The sequence below is a fragment of the Periplaneta americana genome, chromosome 12, assembly GCF_040183065.1.
Source record: "Periplaneta americana isolate PAMFEO1 chromosome 12, P.americana_PAMFEO1_priV1, whole genome shotgun sequence".
NCBI classification, from domain to species: domain Eukaryota; kingdom Metazoa; phylum Arthropoda; class Insecta; order Blattodea; family Blattidae; genus Periplaneta; species Periplaneta americana.
The window spans coordinates 162,662,064-162,683,618 of NC_091128.1; the positions used below are offsets into that span (position 1 = coordinate 162,662,064).

Below are 21,555 nucleotides of genomic sequence, written 5' to 3' on the forward strand. Positions count from 1 at the left end.
TTCTTCCTTTAAGTTTATAGTGACAGTCTCCTTTTAGATCCCTTTAGGACTGTGTGTTATTTGAAGTGTGTTGCTTTCTACTTTTTTTTACTTCATTTTCTGTTTTTATCCTTAATTTATCTTTGTGGTTTCATAAGACATTATCATGTAAACACGCCTTCCGTTTCACTCCAGATATTGGCATGCAGAGACATCTGTGTGTCTTAGTGAGACAAAGGACATATTCTTTCACAGTTTTTTGCCCAAGAGCAATTCCTTCACTGCAAACTCAACATTCTCCATTCTTCCCTCTTTTCCGCCTTGCTTTTTGTCTCCGCATATGATCCATGTATCTTAATATTGTCTATCATTTGATATCTTCTTTTTCCCTGAACTTTTCTCCTGTCCACCATTCCTTCCAGTGCATCCTTCAGTAGGCAGTTTCTTCTCAGTCAGTGACCCAGCCAATTCCTTTTTCTCTTCCTGATCAGTTTCAGCATTATTCTTTCTTCACCCACTCTTTCCAACACAGCTTCTTTTCTTATTTTGTCTGTCTATTTCACACGCTCCATTCTTCTCCATATCCACATTTCAGATGCGTCCAGTTATTTCTCTTCACTTCGTCATAATGTCCATGTTCCTACTCCATCCAGTGCCACACTCCACATAAAGCATTTTGATGCTGTGAGTCACTGATTGCATATCATACTCCGGAAGCACGTCCAGTATCCCATCCAGGAACTTCCTGTGGAATTTTCTCACAGAATTCACTTCGTGAATGTGTCTCATATAAAATGTTGTTACTGAAATTTATAAGTGCCTCATATTCACAACACAACTACTACACATCAATTACATTGGTTCAGTCTTCCGATTAGTACCAACATCTGCCTAACAACAACAAATGCCTCAGTTGATATAGCAGAATATCTGAAGAAAGAGGCCTTACCTGAGAACACATTGAAATAATTTGTATGGAACTTGTGTGATTACTCTGGTCAGACGAACCCATATTGGCATAAAAAATATTCCTTTTTCTGTACAGGATGAACTTACATTACCTGAAGATCTTAGAGTCCAATTGGAGACTTTACAATCTGAGTGCAGTCGCATGGCAGACAGCTTGCTTCAAGAACAGACACGGAACAAGTACCTGCAGAACGAGGTGAGAAGTAGTTTGTGTACTGTGGGAACATGTACTGCATCCTGCAGTTCTTAATTAAGGAGGAAACATTATAACGGTTAATCACCTCTGTATTGCAACTTACTTGGTATAAACAAAAGGGTTGATATTAATTTGCTCTTTATTCCATAGTGTTTCTTTTTCCTGCTAAATCTGTGTGTTCTTGAATTTTAGTGTATGTATTTTCACAGTGTTGTTATGCTTCTAAAGTCTATTCAGTTCTTACTTCAGAAGACACTTGTATTCATTGATAAGAGAATTCACATTACTTTTTTTGTTATTAGGAATGCTTTATTGGGCTATATATTGTCTGTATTTTTTTTATTTTGTGCGGGAATTACTCAATCTTGCATAGTCATGGCCATCATCATTAATTGAAGGTTTTTTTTTAAAAGAACCATAGTCCAAAAAATGAAAATTTGAGATATTAAGTATGTGGTGAGCATATTATAGCGTCATCTATTTATTTTACAATTCATTTTGTATTCAGATAAATCTAATATAATATAATGAAAATATTTTGAGTTCAATCCATAAGATTTATCTATTTGTTTTTTTGTAGAAAATGATTTCCAGGACATGTCAGATGTGATTGCATATGCATATAACTCATGTTACAAACACATATGAATGATTAAATGACAAGCATTAAATTATTGCCAAGTATGAATATCAGCAATATAAAAGGTTTAAATTGAATTTGTTAACTATGAGTGAAATGATGATGTAATAGTAATAAATTTAAAAGACAAAATTTATAAAACAATAATAGATGATTAATAAATTAATAATAATAATGATAAAATTGATAAAATCTTATGTGTCGTATTATCATGCTGTTACAATTGAACTTAGGTAGTTGTTTAGCAATACATTTGGCTGTTCTTCATTCATCAATCTTGAATTTATTGATTACGTATATAGGTGACTGCATCCAAATAGTAGCAAAAACATCATTGTGTTAGCAGAAATATATGCTTGTAGATTTAGAATGGGTGATATGCTGAAATAAAGGGGGCAAAAAGGTGTGAACTTGGATCAAAGTTATGTAATCTTAAAGGAGCAGTCCGCGATAAAATTAAGTTGGCTTTAATCAAACACGTTTTTCAATCTAAGTAGAATGTAATTTGCTGCATGTCAATGCGAGGCATGGTTCTTGAGTTACTGACTCCGCACAAATACTTATGACGTCACAGCCACTGAACTGGTGTGATTGCGTAGTAGACCGAGAACATCGGCGAGTGCAACGCAGCGCTTTGTATTAAAATAAATAATCTTCTCTCGCTGTAGTAAACGTGAACAGAATTTCGGACTTAGTTATGATTGTGTGAAGTCATGTTTTGCTTTTCATTTAATCATAAAACCAGCACATATCAATGTTGTGGTTTTATGTAGACGTATTTTCTTTTATATGAACGATTTTGAACTACAGTAGACTAAACAGAAGAAATTGTATCGTAATACGGTTTAAAATGCCGTGGTGTTGTGATTTTTCGTGTTCAGAGGGAACAACAAAAACAGAACATGAAGAAGGGGTATCATTTCATGTATTTCCGAACAGAGAAAAGTTACTGCAAAGATTTAAAACATGGGTGAAGAAAATCAACAGAAAAGATTTTACACTATCGAAAACTACTGTTGTGTGTTCCAGTCATTTCCGTGAAACTGGTTTTGAAGAATTGTCTTTACTAAAAAGACGTTTAATGAAAGACAATAGAACTCCTATGAAAATTAAGAAAACTTCTGTCCCTTTCCTATTTTTGAAAGGAGAATCTCCCCAAGACGATTCTGATACTACACGCTCCTCTGTTTATAAATGAAAGAAGGTCGTCGAAGAAGCAATAGCAAGTTGCAGTGATGCACCTATAGCTGAAAATATTGACGTGTGTGTAGTTCTCGATGAGGCTGAAAATTCACATGAACCTAATATAAACAAAGTTTTGCAGTGTGAGATAGGGTGCGAGACACTAAGAAATGTGTGTGGTGAATCAGATGTGGGGGAGCAGAAACTGACTTAGAGACATATTTTCAAATAGAAGAAGAAACTTCAAATTCTAATTCTTCAGGTTCCGAGGATGCTGCACATGAAACAGAAAGTAAATAGGGATTCAATTTTTTTTTTTTTTTTCTGGTCAGCGTTACAAATTTTGTTTTTCTTCTGTAATATTTGTCATTCCTCTTTTACAAATATTTGGTAGAAACAATAGGACCATTGCTGAAAGTTAATGCAGTGTGCCAGAATGCCCGTAATTGGGAGTGGAAGTCCGAACTGAGGTGAAGCATAGCAGTGAGTTCTGCGTTATACTTGTGCGATATAATATACAAATTGTTTGAAAAATTTTCAAAAACTTTACAACTATGTTTCATCGGCAAGACAACATTTTATAAAATAATTTCAAAATTCGTAGAACCAACAGTCAGATGTACTTATTTTCAGATTTATGAACAACTTATCAATTCCCTAAAATATAAAAACATGCGAATCGCGGTGATGGCCAATTTGACTCACCTAGATACAGTGCAAAATATGTGACTTACAGTGTAATGGACCTCGATTCAGATAAGATTATAGACTTCGTAGTTCTGCAAAAAGGTCTAATTGTGGGCGAAGCAGCATGCGAAAAAGTTCTACAACGCCTAAAAGAAAAAATGAATTAGGAAATTGATAAGGACCAAATATGAATGGATGGGCTATCAATTTGACATTTGGCACATGGCAAAAAGCTTAAAGCCACAGCACAAATGTGGAAAGAGAGCATCATAAATCACCTATGTGGTCTTGTTCTACATGTGAAGGTGATTCTGACGACTTAGAAGACAGATTCATTTCTGTATTAAATCATGTTTGTAATATACACAAATGGGGAGAAACAGAGACATAATAAAATAGGTGCACACATTCACCCATACAATAGTGAGAGGGAATGGATCGAACCTGGATCCAGCGATTACAATGCTCTGAAAAAAGTTGTATGTAACTCTGCCCTTTTGAAAGACCTAAATGAGACTAATCAGTTTTGTCACACCAGCAAATTTGAATCATACCATAACGATAGATTGCTTTACACTCCTAAGAGAAAACACTTTCCATATGGTGGAATGGCAACAAGAACTATGATTGCGATAATGGACCATAATTACAACGTGAAAAGAGATGTAACTGGCTCCAGACTCCAGTACTCAGCCACTAAACGATGGGTAGAAGACAAAACATACAGCTGGAAGAAAAATGCGTGGAGAGAAGATACTATACAGAAAAATGTCTTGGAAGAAGTTCTGGTTATCAACTGCCGCAATTCGATGAGCCACGTGTTTTAGAGGTTCCCCCAAACATAGCTTCGTGCCTAAACCGTGTGACTCAACAACTATGACGCAATAGAATAATATAAACCATGTACTAATTTATTGTTGACGTGAGATAAACACGTATTTGCAGTCCATTCATAACGAATATTTCACGTCTCACATACATTCACTCACTCAGTGAAGGTGTTGACTTAGGTTATAATGGATCGACATATTAAACCTTTTCAGTTTGAACCCTTACCAGACCCAAGTTGTTCTAATCGCTATGAGTACGAAATTCAAAATGGATAAATTATTATTATTATTATTATTATTATTATTATTATTATTATTATTATTATTATTATTATTACAGTATATGCACGTGATAGGTAGTAAGTGTGTTAATAATAACTGACTGTAACGTATGAATGTACTGGGTGTTCAGTTCAAAGTGTGTCATGGCTCGCTGTATGCTGTCATGTAGCTAGCCGATGAGCCTAGAAAATCCAATCTTCCTGCACTTCTGCAAAGGCGAATTACCTATGTGGCAGAGAAGTTGCCTAGCAAGTACGGCGTTTATTCTGAAGAGTACATACCGATACGTACGGTAACGCCGGTAGTGGCAGAATGTGAACTGTTTAGAAACACGTAGTCTACTGAGGTGAGTTTTTTTCCTACTGTCTGCATATGTGGAGAGGGTTAAGACGATTACTTACGTATTCATTGACATTAACTTCAATGGTCAACATGGACACGGAGCATTTGATTTGTGTTATGGAATGTTGCCGTATGCAACTGATGATACAAATACCCTGCATACGACTTGCCCGCGCAAAACACAGTTCGAAAGAGGTTATGGTAGCACACAGACCGTACAGACCGCCATCTGTTGCTACGACGTTGAAGTTATACCGTACACGTTCTCAAGTTCAGATTGAACGCCTTGAATATAGGCAACTTCTCTGACATAAAAGCTGAAACTCTCTTCAAATCGCTGACTCACAACAGTGACGTCATGACACACTTTGAAATGAACACCCAGTATATTTACTCGTTCTACGCTATATGTCAAACGGAACTACAACGCAGTCTTATGAAGCGATCAGTGGTTATGACGTCAGAGCTTGCAGTAAGACCTTTAATTTTTCGCAAACTAAAAGGCGTAGAGCGATGCGACAAACGCCGTTAATCCAAGGATTACTTTGGTAAATATCCTATAATATAATCGAAATATGGAATTTTATCGCGGACTGCTCCTTTAATAACTTGCATGTGTTTCAACTTGTATACACAGTTAAGAGGGGCAAAAGAATGGAAAAACGATAGTTATTTAATTTTAAAGAAGTGAATTTATGATGAATATAAGAAAGTTTGTCATAATAGCATAATGGAAAGGTTTTAAAATTACTTACGCATGTGTACGCCTCAGCTTACGTGTGGGTGTTCTACTTGGTTTAATGCATGCTGAAAACAGAGTGATCGTGGATGGTTGCTGTGTACTAGCGTAGTGGTTTTAGAAGAACTACGTATGGGTGATTTGCTGAAATAAGGGGAAAAGTGTTTGATTTATTAATCTTAATAACTTGCATGTATTTCAATCCGTATAAACAGTTGTTGAGAGGGGCGAAAGAATAAATGTAAATAAACACGTGAATATATGTTAATGATAATAATTTAACATTATAAAAGAGTGACTTTATGGCAAATATAATTAAAGAAATTTGTCATAATAGCATAATGGAAGAGTTTTAAGATTACTTACGTATGTATACGCCTCAGCTTACGTGTGGGTGTTTTACTTGATGGTTTAATGCGTACTGAGAACAGGGTGATCGTGCATCGTTTGCTGTGTACTGGCTTAGTGATTTAAGGGGAACTGGTAAAAACATAATACGGCGAACGCTAAGCTCCGCCCACGACCCCTTTCCACTTTTCCCCTACAAGCTCACCACACACTCTACGTGATAGGCTAGTGTTGTGTCGAATGCACATTTCATATGGGTGGGGATAACTTCCGCTACTGGCGTTCGCCGTATTACGTTTTCGCCGAAATATTCCTCAGCTGCATTTATGAAAATATTACTATTGTAGGTTTTTAAGATACTTCGTGTGTCCTGACGTTGACCCAATTCATGTCCTGTGTTAATTAGATGTGCCGCGTATTTTGATTTATCTTTATTATTCTTAAAATCGTAAACGTGTTCTTTGTATCTTGTTTTTATGTTGCGTTTGGTTTGACCAATGTATTTCTTTTCACATGTGTGGCACTTTAACATGTATATACCTTTGCTATTTAATTTGTCTGTGGTATTTATTGTATTATGGATGTTATTGTTTAATTTGTTGTTTGTCTTGAATGTGATGTTTATATTTTCTTTGTTAAAGAATTTTTTTAAATTTATTAGATATGTATTTGTTGTAGGTTAATGTTGACCAAGATTTTGGTTTTTTGTTGTTAGATCTTACTAAGGTTGTGGCTTTTTCTTGTTGTGTGGCATTTTCTTTTTTCCGAATTAATTTCCTAATTAAGGTTTTATTGTATCCATTTTCATTTGCTATGTCCAATATTTTTTGAACTTCTATTTTGTATTTATTTTTGGACAAAGGTAGTTGTGTTAATCTATTTATTAAATAATTGAACATATTTTGTTTTTGATTTTGAGGATGTATTGAATCGGCGGGTATACTGTGTTTTGTGCGAGTTGGTTTTCTATAAATGTCATAACTTAATTTGGTTTTATGTTTTATTATTTTTATATCTAAAAGTGGTAATGAATTATTTACTTAATTTTCTACTGTGAATTTTAGATATTTGTGTAATTTATTAAAGGAATCTGCAATTGAATTATCTATTGATTCATTTTCATAAATTATAATTGTGTCATCTACGTACCTGTGATATGTTTTTATGTTATGTTTGTTTAAAATTTCGTTAATATTGTTATCTTCTCTGTTTTGTAAAAAGATCTCAGAGTTCCTGATAAAGGGTTGCCCATAGCAAGGCCGATGTTTTGTTTGTGTATTTTCTGATTAAATGTAAAATAATTTTGTGAGGTGACAGTATTTAATAATCTTATTATTTGTTGGATTTTATTTTCTGGTATTTGAAGACTGACTAATTTTTCTTTAATGATATGTATAGTTTCTTGGATTGGAATGTTTGTATATAAATTTTCTATGTCTAAAGACAATAGTTTTGAATTCCTGTTGATATTTAGTCTATTTAAGTTATCTATTAAATGTTTTGTATTTTTTATTGTATACTGATTTTGTAATTGCAATGTTTGTTTTAACCATTTGTCCAAAAATTTACTTAATTTATAATTTGGACCATTTATGTTGTTGACTATGGGTCTCATTGTTAAATCTTTTTTATGGGCTTTCGGTAATGTTCTAAGGGTTGGAATTGTGGGGTTTTGATTGACATACTTAAGCCTATCTGAATTTGGAATGATGTCTGATATTGATTTCAGTGTATCTTCTATTTGTTTTTGATAGTTATCAGTTGGGTTATGTTGTATTTCTACTATTTGGTTTTTGTTTAGAAAATCAATGGTCTTTTCAATATATTGTTCTTTTTTCATAACAACTATTGCATTATTTTTATCAGCTTTTACGTGTATGAGATTATTTTGTTTAATTTTTTTATTTAAGTTGTTGATTTTACGTTTTTCTATTTTTGCCTTTTTGAACTGTTCTTTAGTTTTGGGATTTGTTTTGTAATCTTTGATAATTTTAGAGGCATTATATCGTAAGTAATCTTTATTTTCATGGTTACTACTTTGTATAACTGATTCTGTTTTGATAGTTAGATTTTCTAGATATTTTCATTATGTCATCTATTTAATTAGTTATTAGATAAAAAAAAATCCTGTGTTATAGGATTGGAAATTTTCAGTGGTTTTCATAAAAAAACAACCATAGTCCAAAGGCTTTTTTTTTTTATGAAAATAGCCATTGTCCAGGTCGATGATGGCATTTACAAATATTCCATTCATATCATCTTGAAATATTTATTTATACAGTTTTAAACTGTAGTAGATTGGCAGTACTGCTTCTTATGTACTTGGCCAAAAGCCACCAGGCCCGGTTTCTTCAACCTTTGTTATAATGCACCTAACATAGCGTTAATTAACTGTAAGTTAAAAGTAGGAATTGCTGTTAAAAATATTGCGTTTCTTCGACTTTACATTTCACATTTTAACATTCTGTTCGTTAACTCTCTGTTAGGACCAGAGATTCTAGAGTTTAACCATAACCTATAACCAAGTATAGGCTCACTGCTATTTTCTGAACTCTGACAATTGCGATTCTCGCTTGTTTCCGTTGTTTGATTCAGAGAGAATAGAAGTCTTTCTATTCTCTCAGGTTTGATTTCTGCTTCTTCCCTCGTCTGTATCACAATAGCGTGGAGCGCGGCGTATTGGTATTGCTATTATGAAATGGAAAACACTGGAACAAAAAGAAATCTTGGGACTAATTTCTCTTCGTTCGAAAGAAACCTTCTGCTGGCAATTATTTCGCAGTATAAACCAATTAATGAGAATAAACAAACAAACGGATCTAAGTTGAAAGCGAAAAGTGAGGCTTGGCAGAAAATAGCCTATACCTTTGTATGAACTTCTGGTCTGTCAAATCACAGAAACCATCCCCTCTGTTTATGTATTCATGGATATCATTTTCTAAATAATGCAGATATATAAGTTCAGCATCTAACACACCAGCCATATTGGATACTTCTATGCTAACAGAGAGTTAAATCGTTTAACTGCATGAAATTGGGCAGTTAAATTAACATGGGTTTTAACAGCCTGTTAGTACTAACAGTAGTTGAAGAAATGCTTCAACTGTTAAGTTTACAGTTAAAATGGAATAACACACTGTTATAATTTAACAAATGTTGAAGAAACCGGAAATACTTTACGTGAATTGCTGTATTAGTTATGGAGGCTTCAGGTGCAGAAGTAACCCCATGGAAGGAACGTAAACAACGTAAGGAGGAGAAATAGGATATAATACAAAAAAAGAAGATCTTTTCTGTACTTTATTGGGAAACAAGAAGCAAAATGGGTTAAATGATTCCAAATTGCGACCAGTAGAGAACAACAACAAAAAAGAAAATTGAAGGAGAGGCACACTTCAACCACAACAGAGAATTTCTTCTTAAAACAACCGTTGTCCACAGTTATCTCATTTACACTTGTATTTCTGTAAGGCAATTTAAGTTATAAATGTACTTCTATTTTCCCAAGTTTCTACAACACCTTAAGAAATGGCGTGATGAATTTCATAATTTCATACTCGAAGTGTCAACAACACCCATGCCAGTTAGTTTTTTGTTTCTCCTGAAAGTTTATTTTTGGACTATGGTTGTTTTTTCCAAAACAAAAAAAACTTTAATTGATTTATTACGCTTATTGAAGTTCACTTTATAACACGTATTGTTAAAATGTAAAAAAATTAAAACTTACAACTTTTAAAAGTGTTAAAATTGTATTTAAAAAATGTAATGTACCATATGTTTACCAAAGCTATATTATCTTTTTTTAAGTTTAACACTGTTAAAGGTTTCAAATTTATATATTTTAATAATTTACTTGATAATTAGGACATGCTGTAATTAACAAGAATTAAGTTAAATTGATATTTAATTATTCTGTTTCATCAGAGTTAGGATAAGTAATCTGAAGAATTGCTTCTCGTATTAATAATATTAGATAAACTTCATTGATTTAGCGCTGTAAATAGTGAAATTCATGAAAACAAAATGTTCTTTATAATACAGGTACAGGAGCAGTATGAGAAGGAGAGCGTTCTAATGAAGGAATTGGAGAGGCTAAGGCTTCATCTGTTGGCTGTTGAAGAAGGTTACACGCAGGAAGCTCTAAAATATGAAGAGCAAGTCAAAGATCTTCAGAACAAGTTGCTGCAGGCTGAAGAGAGGATTAAAAACTCGTCAACAGCTTATACATCAGCAAGGTTGGCATTGTCTACAGTTAACTGAAATAATGATCAAGTTAAAACGTGATACAGTCACTTATTCTAAAAAGTGCATCCTAAGGTTTTTGTAATTGTCGGTTATTTGTCATCCTCTCCCATCCTAATATTCATATTACCGAGAGCATTTGAATTATCTGTTAATATGTTAGACATTTTCAATAATTTGTTTATTAATATATTATCGGTCTTAATAATAAGAACTCTCATCCAGACATTTAACTGTCTTACACTTACACAGTGAATAGCTTGTTTATAAGTCGTGTGTAAATTCCTATGTAATAATCACTATACATCGTGTATAACATTACAACTGTTAAACAGCTACGTCCTAGTTTCGTCATTATTTTATTACGAAAGGTAACAGAATAACTGAGATTCTCTATAAAATTCTATAGTATGCGCTAGTGTGCCATGCTAAGTACTGATAGCACAACTAGGCCTGATCGATTACCATACTATATTTTGATACAGCTACAGCAATATTATTGTAATATTATTCTGTGCCCTTGTTTTCTTCTGTGATTACAAGGCAATCATCATAAATTGACAATCAGTACGAACATCTGTTAAAAGGTGGCCATTTTTTTCTCTATATACAGTAACTTACAATTCCTTGTATCCTGCAACTGTGGAACAAAACCAGTACCGGATAATGATTTTGCCGGATAATTGGAAAATACGTTTATAGGTTATGTAAAGACATACTGTACTGCACAAACATTTTTTTCCATAATTTGTTCAGTTACATGATGATAAATTATGAAACATTTTACTATTTCTAAAGCAGTACCGGTAACAACTTCATTAAAGGACGCAAGATTGGTGGAGACAAGCATGGACAGCTTTGAATTTCCACGAATTTCAGAGTGAACGGCATCTTAACAATGAACACGTGTTATACTTTCGCGTCCTTACATTTTCACCGCACACCTAATTTCGAGAAAAATTGATTTAGAATGTGCAAATGACGTTTCGTATCTCCCAGGTTTAAAATACAGTCCTATATAAGTATAAAAAACGAATAAACGAAAAGCTTATAACCGAAATACATAAATCAACATGGAAAGTATAGGAATTTTTCTAGGACCTTAGAAAGAAATACGAAAATGTCTGAAAAAGGCGGAAGTGTGAAACATATAAACAGAGTTTTACTATATCTGTTGTTACATTAATTTTTCAATCAGTTGAATCGTTAGTTCATTTGTGCTGATTATTAACACTCATAAGATTTAGCTCTTCATATAGAATTCCTTTGCAGCATAAGAGCCAATCAGCATGTGGAGTCACTACAAGGACAGGCGAGGCTGATCGCTCAGCAGAGGGACGAAATCCAGCAGAAGTTGTCTGCTGCTGAGGACCAAGTACAGCACCATTCAGCTGCGTTGCGTAACCTTCAAATTGTGCTCGAACAGTTCCAAAAAGGTTGGTCAGTTATCATACATTGTGGGTAGCTTTTGGAATAGGCCTGTGCATTAAATTTATTGAATTTATAGCTTCTTTTAACATATTTATAGGGTACAAAAAAAAGTTTGTGCATGATAACACTGTACTACAAATTTTAACTTTTTATTGCTCACAGAAATGAAAATATGCGATTTTAGTTAATTGGCATAGGCTGATTTCAAATCTGAAGTCCGTTTTTCTCTATCACATGAGGACGTGTTCAGTTTTTCGCAGCATTTCGAGTATAGTTGTATAGTCATACTTTGGTTTTAGAGATGTTTTTGCAATGATATTACTAGACTCACTCCATCCATCGTAACCAAATCATCATTATCCAAAACAACCAAATATATTTTTCTAATAATGATACAATTGTATTTTATGAAACAAAGTAAGCTAAAATATAGAAAAAGTGTCACCTTTTCAAAACTTCTTCTTGGATGACTTACACAGATAAGATGGCTCCGAAACATCTGTGATAAGTTGCCAGCAGTAATCAGCAAGCATGTTAGTTTGCTGATTTGCCTTTGTAACACCTTTCGATTTGTAATTCGTCGGTTTCTTGGTAAAAGTAACCAAGTCACATTTCAAGGCATCTAACCATTATGAAAATTTAAGACATAATTATATATTGAAAACTAATAATATAGCACATTTACCTTCAAAATAACTTGTTACTAACTTCTAAAGAAGTACAGTTTTCTTTGGATGGATCATTAAACCTTTAAATGCCTTTTCCCAACAATTTTGCATTTTGGACTTGATCACTTTTACCAAGAAACCGACGAATTATGTCCTGATGAAACCTTTCCCCATGCTCGTATCTGACGTCACCCGAGCAGGAGTTCGACACCCAAAATTTATCCTTATCTCCAAATCTACTATAGTTCCCAAAATATAAATTGTAAGCCTTCACAAGTAGGGTTGTGATAGTCCTGTGCTGAGATTTTGTATTATACTCTCCACATACACAACAGAATAAATTAGGAGAATTCTTACGCACCGAGATATTGAAAAATTATAGAAATTTCTATATGATATCTTATATCAAATGGCAGATTTTTAGCGCAATATCTTAATTCTGCTACACAGCACTGTATGAAACGCCACTTCACTATCACAATAATTTACTCACAATATAACACAGTCACAATGATTTACTCACAATGTAAGCACGATCTGCACAGAATGAGGTGTTACAAGATACAACTTCATGTTATTCACAATAGACACCAGCAAATTCCTAGAGGTTGAACAGCCGCTAAGAGTAATGAACCACGAGAAAGAAAAAGGAAGTTACCCAGATTCAGAGACAGTAGCGCGCGCCCCCCCCCCTCCTCACAGGAACAAACACTTCCACTATACTGGATGTTCATTTCAAAATGTGTCATGATGTCACTGTTGATGAGTCAGCGATTTGAAGCGAGTTTCAGTTTTTGTGTCGGAGAACTTGCCTATTAATCAAGGTGTTCAATATGAACTCGAGAACGTGTACGGTATAACTTGAACGTCGTAACAACAGATGGCAGTCTGTACGGTCTGTGTGCTTCCATAACCTCTTTCGAACTGTGTTTTGCGCGGGCAAGTCGTACATCGGTTGTGTGCGGCAACATTCCACAATATAAATCAGATGCTCCGTGTCCATGTTGACCGTCGAAGTTAATGTCAACAAATACGTAAGTAATCGTCTTAACCCTTTCCACATATCCCGACAGTAAGAAAAAACTCACCTCAGTACATGTTTCGAAACAGTTCACATTCCTGCCACTACCGGCGTTACCATACGTATCGGTAAGTACTCTTCTGAATGAACGCCGTACTTGCTAGGCAACTTCTCTGGTTCATAAGTAATACACCTCTGTGGAAGTGTAAGTAGATTGACTTCTCTAGGCTCATCGACTAGTCACATGACGGCATACAGCAAGCCATGACTCACTTTGAACTGAACACCCAGTAGAGTGCAGTAGCAATATGTCAATACTCTTAGGTGATATGCAAAAATCAGTCGTATTCTGTGGGCCCAAAAACATGTCTGTGAGGAAATCAATCTTGTACTGTGTAATTGCGAAAATGCAGCGAGACTTACGTGATCCAGTACAAAATAATAACGTGTTTGTTTTAGGGCTGCCAAAGATCCCATATTTCGTCTCATTTTATTGCCATATCCCGTTTATTGCATTTTTCTGGATTTCTCTGACATTTTTTGCACTATATAAAAGAATAATTACTGGGTATTGCTGAAATACGAGGCACGTCCAGAAAATAAGTTTCCCTGGGGCCGTTTACAGAAAAAAAACACAGTTTTGTAGAAAGATTTATTGGAACAGATACAGCAATTGTTGAGCTATTTTTTTAACCTATTCGCCTCTAGAATTGAAACATTTTTCATACTGTGGAATCAACAGAGAGGTGCAGATGGCTATCACACACTGGTAGATGTTGAACAGGGTAGGTGATAAAGGACATCCTTGACGTACTCCTCTCCTAATTTCACTTCCTTCTGACATTTCTTCTCCTATCCTGACTTTCACTCGTTTCATATAAAAATTACTGAACAGTCTTCTCTCTTTTCAATCCACGCCAATTTTCTTTAGGATCCCCATCAGTTTATTCCAATCCACTCTGTCAAAAGCCTTTTCTAGGTCCACAAATACTACGTACACTTCTTTATTCTTCTCTAGGTATCTTTCACCGATTGTCCGTAGCAGTACAATTGCATCTCTCGTACCTTTTCCCTTCCTGAAGCCAACCTGCTCTTGTTCCAACTGTTCTTCCATCTTAGAATATAAACGTCGATTCAGTATTCGCAAGAGAATCTTCGTCGAGTACGATATTAGACTGATAGTCCTGAGCTGCTTACAGTTCTTGACATTATTTTTCTTCGGTATTGGAATCAACACTGTCTCCGTAAAACCTTTAGGCCATTAGCCATTCTCATATATTTCGTTACATAATGATAGAAGTTGCTTCTTGTTTTCATTCAAGCATTTCACTAATTCAATGGGGATTCTATCAACTCCTGTTGCTTTCCCATTCTTCATTTCCTCAAGTGCTAGTTCAACTTCTTCCCTTAAAATTGGAAATCGATATTAATGTCAGTTTATCTATACTAATAATAAATCTGTAGCCAAAATTTTTCTGGTAATTTTCGATTTTCCAAAAATAATTGGTGTTAACATGTATAATTAACCATCCTGAAACCGAAAATCGCTTTTTTTAAATTTTTGTTTGTATGTCTGTCTGTCTGTCTGTATGTCTGTCTGTTTGGATGTTTGTTACCTTTTCAAGCGATAATGGCTGAACGGATTTCGATGAAAATTGGAATATAAATTAAGTTCGTTGTAACTTAGATTTTAGGCTATATGGCATTCAAAATACATTATTTAAAAGGGGGGTTATAAGGGGACCTGAATTAAATAAATCGAAATATCTCGCTTATTATTGATTTTTGTGAAAAATGTTACATAACAAAAGTTTCTTTAAAAGTGATTTCTGATAAGTTTTATTCTTTGAAAAATTTTGATAGGACTGATATTTAATGAGATAAATGAGTTTTAAAATTAAAATAACCGCCATCTAAGGCGGTGTACTGAAATAAAAAAAAATGACTTCGTCTATAAGGGGCCTTGGACATAACAATCGAAAGCTATGAAAGATAGCCTACAGAGAATGTTTCTGTGTTTGTATGAAGTAATATCGGAAGCTAAATTAACCGATTTGTATAATTAATTATTATTTCATCATTGGAAAGTGTAGTTTCTCTGGATGGACATAATGCTATAATGTTATTACAGTAACTTGTGAGTGAATTGAGGACAGGTAAGATTAAAATAGCTTCTTATGCACAGAAAACTTGATAGGTTATTCTGTGTATTCATTTCCTGTATTTCTTAAAATAATGTTTATGAACATATTCATTTTTATCTCAGAGAATTAACGAACAACGAGAGTGTATTGATTTAGTATGCAGTATGCAGTTAGCTTAGCAATCCGTTATTGTATAATTCAAATTTTAACTATGCTCAATTGAATCGTGTTAAAATACATAAAATATATATGCAATAAATGCAATGCAAAAAAATTGGGTAATGAGCCAAGCAGATTATGTTGCGCTGTTGTAAAAGCTGTTCCTCCTGAGATTCAAGAGCTCCCACAACAAATTAAAAACTTTATAATTCTAGTACATCCGTTATCAACACACTTTTTACATAATATAATATAATACGGTATAATATAATATAATATAATATAAACATAATAATAAATCTGTAGCCAAAATTTTTCTGTTAATTTTCGCTTTTCCAAAAATAATTGGTAATAACAATTAAGAAACATGTTAAAGGAATTGTCATTGCACCAAATGAGTGGTCTCTGGATCAAAATGATCGCATTTTAATATTTTAAATTCAATTTAAATTAAGTAACATATTAAATGATTTATCATTCTATCAAACACGAAAGTTCCCTGGATCAAATGTCCTGTTTTAATTATGTAATTACTTTATATTTATTTCTAACGGGTGCAGCGGAGTGCACGGGTACGGCTAGTATCTAAATATATTTAGTGGTTGTTATTATTAGATTACATTAAAAATTGGCAATCATGATTAATAAAGGAAAATACAGGTAGATAGGATATCATACAGGAGCCGGGAGGATCAAAAAAAAAAAATTAGCTCAAATACGGGAATTCCCTGAAAATACGGGAGAGTTCGTCACCCTAGCAGCCATCTAGTCATAAACTGTTATAAGTAACATATTTTCTATATTTATGGGCTTTGGGCGCAGGCACGTAACAAATTTCCGTAATTCTTTGTACATTTACAGTTTTGTAAAAGCACTTACCAATATTCAGATTTTTGTATGTCTCCAGATAAAGAACGGGAGATCAATTCTGCAACAGGAAGGTTACAGCAGCAGCTTCAGGAGGCACAGAGACATCATGAAGAGCTTAATGGGGAAATATCTGTGCTAAAGGTAATATCATAGCATATAGTTAAGACATATTTTTTATATTGGAAAAAATTAAATAAAAGCACTTTGGGTTCATTTTTATGTGTAGATTCTTACTATAATATTCAATATTTTCCATAGTTTGATTGTCAGTTGTGGTGAATACTTTCAGTAGATTTATTTATGTGGAAAGTTTTAAATTTATTACTATCATTCTGTTGAATGCATATGAAGAGTACAGGGGAAAAACAATCGAAGTCACAATGCTCTTAAGGGCGATGTCGTCTTCTAATTCAGCATATTACTGCAAAATTTATTGCTGTTCCTAATGAAAAAGTAGGAAAGGATGACTGTATTCGTGATGATAATTCTCCTTTATCAGTTTTGATATGAAAAACACTAAAGCTTGCAGTGATATATTAAATTAGATGATGACATTACCCTTATGAGAATTGTGACTTTGTTTTTTCCCTGTACTTTTTATTTATATTGTATGGCACAATGTACATAAATACTTTAAATACTGGGAAACATGGTCACACCCGCAGTATAATAGGGTTTAACTGTAGTTATCTATTTGCTGTAGTGATGTAATGATGTGTGCTGTTTGAGGGGAGGTTTCGACATGACCTCCTTAATAGTTACTTTGTTTGGTTAATCACTTATTATTAATATGTCGTGTACATATTATACTTGCTTTATAATTTGATTTTCTCCCTTAAGCTGCTTGTATATGATCAAATTTTTCTTCCAATTTAATACTATACAAGAACACATGTCAAAGATTGATCAATATTGAAAAGATTTGTCAAAGACTGCTTCACATTGCTGAAGATTTGACAAGATTTTAAAACGTGTGCTTCAAGTTCATTGTAACCTTTGTTGGTCTGCTTACCAAGTATTACAGCCTAGATCATATATACCCAGATTGCTCTGCGTTATAGGCTTTGACGGTCAGGTTTACTATGCTGCCATCTAGTTGTTACATAAGGAGTGACGTCATAACTCCCATTTGAATTGCATTAGCAACTGTACTGTCATCTCGTGTTCGTTTACGAAGGACGGGTGGCGATCCTGGCAGTTGTTCTCTTCAAAGTGCAACTGATTTTAACATAGGAATGAGCAATCTATATGTGATCTGGGATTACAGTATAAATATGTAAATTCTTTAGAGAATAACTAGGCTATACAAAACAATATTTCGTCGTTGATTTTATGAAACTTCCTATTTGGCAGTACACAACATAATTTTTCAGGAAGAAAAAATCATTTAACAATCAATGGGCCTGCATAAGAATATGAAGTAATTCGGTAGAAAACATTGGTGAATGTGGTGAACATAAATGACATCATCGAGGATCAGTGTAGGCATATTGATATTCAATTGTTTTTTTCTTACTCCTAAAAATTATTTTCTGTACTGTCACATAGAAGGTTCCATAAAATCAACGACGATTTGTATTATTTAACTGTACGATACCCTAAAATGAAGAATATTACGATTGCTTATTGTTTCAAAACAAAATACGAGTATTTACAATTAATATTTGCCTAGATTATAAGTTAGAACCTTCTTCATACAAAACATACATGTATTGGTACTTAACTCGAGAAATTTGCCTCGCAATTTTTTTCTTAATTTTATTGTGGTAATTCACAGAACTGACAGCGTACAAGAATAAGTTTAATTCATAATAATTGAATTAACTCTCAAACAACTTTCTTCAGTCAGGATGCCATGTTTTGTGTGGTTCTTGAGATCATATTTTCGAATTCCATTGGTCATTTCCTTCAAAGATCTTTGATCAATTACTTTCAAGACAATCAAAGGCTTTTAAAATACTGTAAGTGATTTTACAGTAAAACTTGTCAAGTGTTGGCAACACTCGAAAAGTCTTGTGAAGTGTTGAATTTGACGACATGAAATTTGATCATGTAAAAGTAGCTTTAGTAAGTTTGTAAAAGTTGTAATTGCTATTGTTTAAAGTGAAATCTATACATTGCAACTGTAGAAATATATGTCAGTACGTGACAGAATGAATCCCTGCCTGTCTCAGGTGCAGTTAGCTGAAGCGAAAGAAGGTCTGAGTGCTGCCTCCCGCCTAGGGGAGCAGCTGGATAAGAAATCTGACATCATCAACAGTTTGAAGGAAGAAGGTAAGTACTTGCTTCAGCAGCTGACATACTGGATCATGGTACGGCATTGCAAGGTCTCAGGAGTTAGATTAAACTTAACATCAGTTGATACAAAGTGGCAAATTCAAATTGAATGAAATCATAGTAAAGAACGAAAATTTACTGCGTTTTAATACTGATAATTAGGGCTAGGATTTTCAGGTAAATATTTTATTTGCACAGTAATAGAAACTCGTGATTCTGTTGTAAGTTTCGGACGAGGTCACCTGAGCATATATTTAAAATTTTATTTCACATAAAAACATATTTTAATTTTTTTATGTAAATACATATTTTCAGATATTCACATAAAACACATACAAACTAAGTTTTCATCAAATAATTTTCGACAAAAGCCCCATTTCAGATTGATCATTCCCAAATGTTCAGTGCAGTTGCTTAGACGTGACTTCTGACAACTGTTTCTCAGAATTGCCTACCTGTGGGCTGTGAAACTACAGTCTGCTCTCTCATCACAAGTGATAAGAACTGTCACCACTAAACAATTTTACTCTAACTAACACACATAAACACTGATGTGTCATTTAGGAGTGCCTTATAAGTTATCATAACGCTGATTCAGGAAGCAATTATAATTTCATAAACATTAGCTGCTTCTGTTTTTGTTTCCACTCATAAACATGTTGTTCTCAGTGGTCAGAGTGCTCTTTTTCCCAGCACAAGGCAGTGTTCCGCGATAATAGTCAGTCATTTGTGATGGACAGCTTGAGGATGAATCTCATAGTGTACTGTAATTCTTAAGCAGTTGGCGAGACAGCATAATTTATATTTGTAAGCACTGCATGTTGTTTATATTCACATAAAATAATTGAAATATAATTAAATATTGTCCACCTTTGGGGAGTAGCGGTTATTGCGTCTGGCCTCGAAACCAGGTGGCCCAGGTTCGATTCCCGGTTGGGACAACTTACCTGGTTGAGGTTTTTTCCGAGCTTTTCCCTCACCCAATATGAGCAAATGCTGGGTAACTTTCGGCGTTGGACCCTGGACTCATTTCATTGGCATTATTTAATCTCATTCAGATGCTAAATAACCTAAGATGTTGATAAAGCGTCGTAAAATAACCTACTGAAAAAAAAATTAAATATTTTTGCTTTTTTGTCACATATTTTTCCGATTTTTATCACACAAAAAATAAATATTTTTTAGATTTTTTGGACATTAAAAATAAATATTTTCCCGATTTTGAGCACATTAAAAATAAATATTTTCCCGATTTTTAGCACATTAAAAATAAATATTTTTCAGATTTTTAGCACATTTAAAAATAAATATTCTCCCATTTTTAACACATTAAAAATAAATATTCTTTCGATTTTTAGCACATTAAAAATAAATATTCTCCCAATTTTAGCACATTAAAAATAAATATTTTTCAGATTTTTAGCACATTAAAAATAAATATTCTCCCAATTTTTAGCACATTAAAAATAAATATTCTTTCGATTTTTAGCACATTAAAAATAAATATTTTTCAGATTTTTAGCACATTAAAAATAAATATTCTCCCAATTTTTAGCACATTAAAAATAAATATTCTTCCAATTTTTAGCACATTAAAAATAAATATTTTTCCCATTTTTAGCACATTAAAAATAAATATTATTCCGATTATTAGCACATTAAAAATAAATATTCTCTCAACTTTAGCACATTAAAAATAAATATTCTTCCGATTTTTAGCACATTAAAAATAAATATTTTTCAGATTTTTAGCACATTAAAAATAAATATTCTCCCAATTTTTAGCACATTAAAAATAAATATTCTCCCAAAATAAATATTCTTCCGATTTTTAGCACATTAAAAATAAATATTTTTCAGATTTTTAGCACATTAAAAATAAATATTCTCCCAATTTTTAGGACATTAAAAATAAATATTCTTCCGATTTTTAGCACATTGAAAATAAATATTTTGCACATTAAAAATAAATATTCTTCCGATTTTTGGCACATTAAAAATAAATATTTTTCATAATTTTAGCACATTAAAAATAAATATTTTTCAGAATTTTAGCACATTAAAAATAAATATTTTTCAGAATTTTAGCACATTAAAAATAAATATTTTTCAGATTTTTAGCACATCAAAAATAAATATTCTTCCGATTTTTAGCACATTAAAAATAAATATTCTCCCAATTTTTAGCACAGTAAAAATAAATATTCTTTTGATTTTTAGCACATTAAAAATAAATATTTTTCAGACTTTTAGCACATTAAAAATAAATATTCTTTCGATTTTTAGCACGTTAAAAATAAATATTTTTCAGATTTTTAGCACATTAAAAGAAATATTTTCCCGATTTTTAGCACCTAAAAATCCGAGCCCTACTGATAATAGCCACAAAACAGTGTACAGACCCAGAAACAAAATTTGGGCTACCTGAGTATGTGCTGTATGTTATAACTGGAACTTGGAAAATTCATTTGGTCCAAATTTTGTTTCTGAGTCTGTAAATACTGTTAGTATAAAATGCAGAGTATTCACCATCCATCCATAAGTTATCG

At 33.2% G+C, this 21,555-nt stretch overlaps 1 protein-coding gene across 2 annotated transcripts in view; it reads left to right on the forward strand.

The window, feature by feature from the left end:
- Positions 1-21,555, forward strand: part of Gmap (Golgi microtubule-associated protein) — a 190,198-nt gene that overhangs the window by 138,187 nt on the left and 30,456 nt on the right. For both annotated transcript variants that reach the window (XM_069842445.1, XM_069842446.1), the window contains 5 exons: positions 1,025-1,144; positions 10,236-10,429; positions 11,709-11,872; positions 16,767-16,870; positions 18,904-19,003. In XM_069842445.1, coding sequence (XP_069698546.1) covers positions 1,025-1,144; positions 10,236-10,429; positions 11,709-11,872; positions 16,767-16,870; positions 18,904-19,003 — 682 coding nt within the window. The remainder of the gene's footprint in view (positions 1-1,024; positions 1,145-10,235; positions 10,430-11,708; positions 11,873-16,766; positions 16,871-18,903; positions 19,004-21,555) is intronic.